The 7,136-nt window shown below is 49.2% G+C and overlaps 2 protein-coding genes across 2 annotated transcripts; both read left to right on the top strand.

Moving 5' to 3' along the window:
- Window positions 1–1,790: 1,790 nt before the first annotated feature.
- Pmar_PMAR003548 (Developmentally-regulated GTP-binding protein, putative) lies at window positions 1,791–3,313 on the top strand (the record flags this gene model as incomplete). The annotated part of the gene is made up of 8 exons (XM_002784243.1): window positions 1,791–1,910; window positions 1,975–2,100; window positions 2,150–2,258; window positions 2,303–2,656; window positions 2,703–2,875; window positions 2,985–3,086; window positions 3,138–3,218; window positions 3,266–3,313. 8 exons carry the CDS (start codon window positions 1,791–1,793, stop codon window positions 3,311–3,313), a joined length of 1,113 nt encoding a protein of 370 aa, XP_002784289.1.
- A 134-nt stretch (window positions 3,314–3,447) lies between these two features.
- Pmar_PMAR003547 (glutamic acid-rich protein, putative) lies at window positions 3,448–4,930 on the top strand (the record flags this gene model as incomplete). The annotated part of the gene is made up of 8 exons (XM_002784242.1): window positions 3,448–3,575; window positions 3,622–3,688; window positions 3,741–3,869; window positions 3,924–4,133; window positions 4,182–4,344; window positions 4,521–4,656; window positions 4,705–4,807; window positions 4,853–4,930. The coding sequence occupies 8 exons, from the start codon at window positions 3,448–3,450 to the stop codon at window positions 4,928–4,930; spliced, it is 1,014 nt and encodes a 337-aa protein (XP_002784288.1).
- Window positions 4,931–7,136: the final 2,206 nt, after the last annotated feature.

Here is a 7,136-nt window from a genome sequence, read left to right as displayed (position 1 = left end):
GTCCATTGCACGAACTATTCGAAGTCCTTTCTGACTCGTCCTAGCTCGAATACGACTCTGTGCTCTCGCTTCCGATCGATATTCAACTCTCCACCCGGGACACAACGATAACTAGGCTGAGCTAAAGCTGCTATTTCTGCTCACTCGGATCCCTACTCATGCCCACTAGGGCGACACCTTGAGTTAGCATAGTGTAGGCCCATTCCCGATCGGCTGCATGTCAGTCCATTGCACGAACTATTCGAAGTCCTAACTGACTCGTCCTAGCTCGAATACGACTCTGTGCTCTCGCTTCCGACCGATATTCAACTCTTCCCCCGGGGCACAACGCCAACTAGGCTGAGCCAAAGCTGCTATTTCTGCCCACTCGGATCCCTACTCATGCCCACGAGGGCGACACCTTGAGTTAGCATAGTGTAGGCCCATTCCCGATCGGCTGCATGTCAGTCCATTGCACGAACTATTCGAAGTCCTAACTGACTCGTCCTAGCTCGAATACGACTCTGTGCTCTCGCTTCCGACCGATATTCAACTCTTCCCCCGGGACACAACGCCAACTAGGCTGAGCCAAAGCTGCTATTTCTGCTCACTCGGATCCCTACTCATGCCCACTAGGGCGACACCTTGAGTTAGCATAGTGTAGGCCCATTCCAGATCGGCTGCATGTCAGTCCATTGCACGAACTATTCGAAGTCCTAACTGACTCGTCCTAGCTCGAATACGACTCTGTGCTCTCGCGTCCGATCGATATTCAACTCTCCACCCGGGACACAACGATAACTAGGCTGAGCCAAAGCTGCTATTTCTGGACCCACTCGGGTCCCTACTCATGCCCACTAGGGCGACACCTTGAGTTAGCATAGTGTAGGACCATTCCCGATCGGCTGCATGTCAGTCCATTGCACGAACAATTCGAAGTCCTAACTGACTCGTCCTAGCTCGAATAGGGCCGCATTAGCCGAACGAGGAGCTTGGGCGCGCAGAAAAAATCTTGGGCCAGAGGGAGAAAATCTTGGGCGGGCGAGAGACGAGGGGGATTTACCCCGCCGACCATGTTGGGCTCCAATTTTTTCTCTTGCGTGCGCCATCATAATCGATATCCTCGACAAATATGTCTAATCCCTCCTTCGATGGCTATCAACGAGACTTGTCCCATGCTTGTCATGTCATCGCTGTTACTCACTTGCACCTCATAGTTACCGGTAACTTGAGAAAAAAGAGGAGATTCAGAAAAGGTGCTCGGATTTCGAGGATGACGAAGTAGGTGAACGTAAACGCTCTGATGTTGTGAGCGTGTGGTATGGGCATCGAGGGACTCGTTCGACTGTGTAGGTCAAAGCAACCGCATATTATAGCTCGATGGGCAATGGAGCTGGCGTACCGCTCCATCGTAAGAATGATCCTAAACTTCACGGGATAGTTGATCCTAATAACTCTGCCTTGCTTGCCGGACAGTCTATCATGGCCATCGGTGCATCGGTGCATTGAAATATGTCATCTCCATGATCATCGTGGTGGAGCTCACACGTCCTTTTTAGGCCAGGGAGAGAGTTGTTACTCGTTGCTGAGACCGATAAGGGAGTCGTTGCTCGTTCCGTCATATCAACATCGTGAGGATATCGACAGTTGCCAGGGTGTGAGATAGTGAAATTACATGTTAAGTTGGCTAACTTTGTGCTGGTTTCTGTGATGATTATGTTTCAAGTTTGAACACTCCTGAGTTGAATGGGTAGTGGTGCGCACGGATCGGATTTGGTCAGTTGTGCCTCTATACTCATACTTATATCATTATGAGTGCCCTGGACCGGATCAATGAGATTGAGCAAGAAATGGCCCGCACTCAGAAGAATAAGGCCACCAACGCCCATCTTGGACGGTTAAAGGCCAAGTTGGCTAAGCTCAAGACCGAGGTAATGACGTGATGTCATTGACATCCATAGTCAGTTTATTTCGCAATAACTGACTATCGTTCAGTTGGTGAGCGGCTCCTCCAAGAGCGGTGGTGGCGGTGGAGAGGGGTTCGATGTGAAAGCCACAGGCAATGCTCGTGTTGGGCTCATTGGGTTCCCATCAGTGGGCAAATCCACGTTGCTGAATAAGGTATGTAAGACAGCTTTGGCGAAGATGATTTTGATGAATCCTTTCCAAGTTAACCGGCACCTTTTCGGAAGCAGCGGCGTACGAGTTCACCACGCTTACCTGTGTGCCTGGTGTTTATACGTATAAGGGTGCTAAAGTCCAAGTCTTGGATTTGCCCGGTAGGGGGAGGGTCACGGGTTGAGGTGGAGAATTGTCGTATCAGGTATCATCGAGGGTGCCAAGGATGGTAAAGGTAGAGGTAAACAGGTGATCAGTGTCGCAATGACCTGTAGTCTCATCCTGATCTGTCTGGATGTCACCAAGCCTCTTACACAGAAGCGGAAGATCGAGCATGAGCTTGAAGGCTTTGGTATGAGGTTGAATAAGAAGGCTCCAAATATCATCATCACGAAGGCTGATAAGGGTGGTATCAACATCACTGTCGCCCCTGGTTATCGATTGATCGGCATGGACGAGGAGACGGTCGTGACAATCTGCAAGGAGTTCCGGATTACTAACGCTTCTATTGTGTTCCGATGCAACGCAAGCAGTGATGACCTTATTGATGTTATCGAAGGTAGTGGAGTTTTTTTTTGCAGTTTAGTTGACAGTATTCATCTCAGGTGGGCGTAAATACGTGCCATGCCTGTATGTGATGAACAAGATTGATTCAATCACCATTGAGGAGCTCGACGTCATCTGCAAGTGCCCTCACTATGTGCCTATATCGGCCGATCTTGGATGGAACATAGACGGGTTGAAGGATAAGATGTGGGACTATATGGACCTCATTCGGGTAAGCCGACCATCGCTTGCACATATCTCTGCCTCCTTCCGAATCAAATGGTCACCCATCTCGCCCACTGAGCGAGTGGATTTCGAAGGGTATTGGAAAGCATATTTAGGTGTACACCAAGCCAAAGGGACAGGTGCCTGATTACTCCGAACCGGTGATTCTCCCTCGAGAGAAGAGTACCATGGAAGACTTCTGCTTGAAACTCCATAAAGTATGGCGCAGTTGTCATCGTTGTACCTTGATGATGCTTTGCCCTGCTTAGAGTATTCTCGAGGAGTTCAAGTATGCTTTGGTATGGGGCATGTCAGTGAAGCACAACCCTCAACGGGTCGGGAAGGACCATGTAGGGTTTTATCGTAAGGATGATTGGACGATAGAAATATCGTGCAGGTACTGGTGGATGAGGATGTGGTACAGATTGTAAAGACTACAGGTTAAAGAAGAATGCTACACTTCCCCCTCGGCTGTTTATTCACCAAAAAGTCTCCGACTATCTATCAGTGTCGTATTGGAATGAGTGGTTGTAACGATGCTGTTAGTATTGTCATCCATTTTGCGTTTGCTACAACGTTATGGCCCCCAAGGGTGGTAAGAAGGAAGATCGAGGGGCAGATAAGGCGAAGATGAAGGCGCGAGAGAGGGTGGCTGAGGATAAGACCTTCGGCCTTAAGAATAAGAACAAGTCTCATAAGGTCCAGAGGTACGCCTTCTCAGGCTAGTCAACTTTCATGCTATGATGTTGACAGGTATGTACAGGAAGTCCAGGCAGCTGCAAAGGCCAAGCCTGGCCAGCGGGGACCCCAGAAGAACGAAGTAAAGATGGACCAACACTGTGTTCGATGCACGACATTTCTGTTATATGCAGTTCGAGAAGCGGGAGGACAAGAAGAAGGAGGAGCAACGGCAGTTTTTGTTGCAATCTATATTCTCTGGAGTGCAATTGGAGACCAAGAAGGATAAGAAGAAGGCAGCTAAGCAGAGAAAGAAGGAAGAGGTTTGACTATCACTACTCATCCACAGTTGATTGTGGTGGGTACTTTAGGAAGAGAAGTATGGCAAGATCGACCTCTATTCTGATAACCGGAATAACAGAGAAGAGAGCGAGGAGGAGAAGAAACAGGATACTATGGATCACTGGGATCAGGCCAAGCTGGAACAGGTCATCAAAACCAAGCATAATGCTTCCAACCAAAACCATCCCACTGAGATTATCTGCAAGTACTTCCTCGATGCAGTCGAGAAGGGTGTCTACGGATGGGTAAGCCGGTGAGGGGATCGCCGTCAATCATTCCTCGGATCCGATCAGTTCTGGGTATGTCCTGATGGTGGTGATAAATGCAAGTATCGACATGCTTTGCCTCCTGGATACGTACTGAAAAAGAAGAAAGCTGATGATGATGACGATTACGATAACGGCCCATCAATTGACGAAATCATCGAGCAGGAGCGACAAGCCTTACCTGCTGGAGGTAGGAATAATCTAGCTCAACCGGCGCTGGGCGACGGCATTTATCTTTGATATCTCGTCTCATATGCATGAAAGTCGTGGACGACGACTCGGCGTCATCATCGACTATAACTCGTCTGTCGACATGCGCTTGGCCAACTCGAGTCTATCTTATTGTGTTTATGAACTCGTCCTTAGGCACTCCTGTCACACTCGAGACTTTTACAGCATGGAAGAAGAAGAAACAAGAGGAAAGGGAAGCAGAGGAGGAACGGAAGAAACAGGAGCGTATTGCCCAGGCTAAGAAGGAGAAGCGGAGCGTTATGTCTGGAAGGTATGCAACTATACCTTGCTGTTTATGAGTTATCACGGGGCTTTTCAGGGACTTGTTCACCTTCGATCCGACGCTGTTCGTGGATGACGATGATGCGAGCTCGGAATCTTCTTATGAGGAGTCTGATGATGAGGATGATGACGGAGTTGATGTACGTGATGGTGTTGAATGATGGAACAGAATTTATCATGATCAGACTCCTCAGCATGTCCTCCAGAGCTCTGCTGCCGCTGCCTTGTTCTCAAAGGATGAGGAACTGCCTGACGACGATTAACTCTTGGCTCCTTTCAACTATCGCCACTTACTATACGATTCGGCAAGTACATCTTACTTGTGAAAACTACGCGTACATTGTTTAGTTATGGGAGGTGGTGGCACCAACTTGGTCAAAACGACAGAACTCACATCTAATCATTAACCAGTTTATCGCAGGATGCTAGCGGTATCACAGATTCTGTGATACAGAACGACGATACTGATCTCATGGAGTTCAATTCGATTGATTATCCTTTATTCGACCGATTTCGAACTTTTCAGCGGATGGCGGCACATGACTACTTGACAAGCAAAAGCCAGTCACTGGCTTCCATGCGATTCGCTGCCACGTAGACTGATTGGCAGTGTGTGCGTCGCACACGGTGCCGAAGCAATCCGAGACATGATCACAGGACGGAGACGCGTTGAACCAGCTGCTCTCACTGTCACCGGCTTACCAGCTTCAGTTCGGAATGGACAATCTCAATCTCAGAGCTTCATAATCTGCATACATGCACGAAAGTTAAAGGACGGTACCAGCTTCAGTTCGGAATGGACAATTTCAATCTCAGAGCTTCATAATCTGCATACATGCACGAAAGTTAAAGGACGGTACCAGCTTCAGTTCGGAATGGACAATTTCAATCTCAGAGCTTCATAATCTGCATACATGCAAGAAAGTTAAAGGACGGTAGGGACATCACAGAAGGTTACTTGAGGACCTCAGCCTGAGGTATAGATATCACAATGTGTAACAAACTTCTAAGGCCCTGGTAACCAGGGAGAGTTTGGCGAAGTCTCTTAAGTTTTGACAGGTCATCAGCCCCGCGGAAGAGCTCTGTGGCTGGAGCTGAAACGGGAGAGGTTGGGAGTGCTGGGGGCGGCTCAAGCCTATCAGTGAGGGTTGAGATTTTCAACTTGAGAATTCAAAAATTTCATAAGTCTATGATTAATACTACTAATCATAGACTCTTGTGAATTTTTCAGCGACGTGAGGATTTTGACAGTCGTTCGGAAGAGCGAGGGACTGCCACACTACAGAGGTCGGTATGAGTTCTGCTCGCCTAATTTGATCGGATACACATGATAATCAACGCGCTTAGGCTAAGCGGATTAGCAAATCTCGCGTCGATCCCGAGCGAGTGTGTCTAACGCGACTGCGTCGGGTGGTCATCGACTGGTAACGCGACCGCATGTGACTCCGGCGTGCCTTAGAACTGCTCGCAAAGAATGGGCATACAGCATGATCGAGTATAAATCAAATCCATGGTACCTCAGTTCAACCGTATACGACATGATGTCAATCTATAACATGCTGAGCATCTTCTTGGCTAACTGCGTGACTGCCGATTAGGGCTTCGTAATCCCGCCGAACGTACTGGGGAATCTGAAGCTCGACAACGTTCTGACTGAGACCAAGGCTGCCATCCAGACTACAGCCTTCCTCACAGTCGATCTTTCCCTGCTCGGGGGAATCGATCTGGGGCAGACTCCGGGTTTCCTAAACGCCAACAAACTTGTCATCGAGACCACGATAACTCCAATCTTCAACCTTTCCCCTTTTGATGGGATGGATCTGGGGCCGGCCATGAGCTCGTACAATACCGGCATCGTCACGGCTGAGGCAAGCGGCGCCGGGCTTCCAGAAGAGAGCTCGATAACGAATGGAGGTTTTGGCTATCCGATGTAACATCTGTCTGACCAAGAGTTTCTTGCGCGAAACTTTCGCGCACTTCGTTGTCGGGAACGTAAATGTCTGACGACAACCCGGTGAATCAGCTGCCCCATCAGCAAAGGGGTCCTGACCCCTCGGCGCACGCGAATACACCCCGTCACGACCAGTTGCCACCGAACGGAGGCCCGATTGGCACAACACGAAGATGACTATGATTACTGCTTACGTTAATTGGTTGAACCCGGCGAGAAGCGCTACTAGAAGCTACTGTGTACCGACATCTCAGAGATGCCCTACCCAAAAGTCGAAGAACACACGAGCAAGTAAGTGTTCAGCTCCGTCAGAGGACCGCGAGTAACACTGGTGACGCTGTTCCATTCGTGGCGATACTGGTGGTACTGGCCTGCGTACTAATATCGTCGTGCTGCCAGTTTTTCCTCTTGGCACGAAGACTGAATCCTGATCGAGCGGAGGCAGGGGACCCCTGACAGGGGTGAGGTTCGTTGGTAACATCGAACGGATATCACCGCGATTCACCGACATTTTCAAG

Source organism: Perkinsus marinus (assembly GCF_000006405.1).
Source record: "Perkinsus marinus ATCC 50983 genomic scaffold scf_1104296935302, whole genome shotgun sequence".
In the NCBI taxonomy this organism is placed as follows: domain Eukaryota; phylum Perkinsozoa; order Perkinsida; family Perkinsidae; genus Perkinsus; species Perkinsus marinus.
Note: the sequence above shows the minus strand (reverse complement) of the source record. Positions and strands in the feature narration are given on the sequence as shown.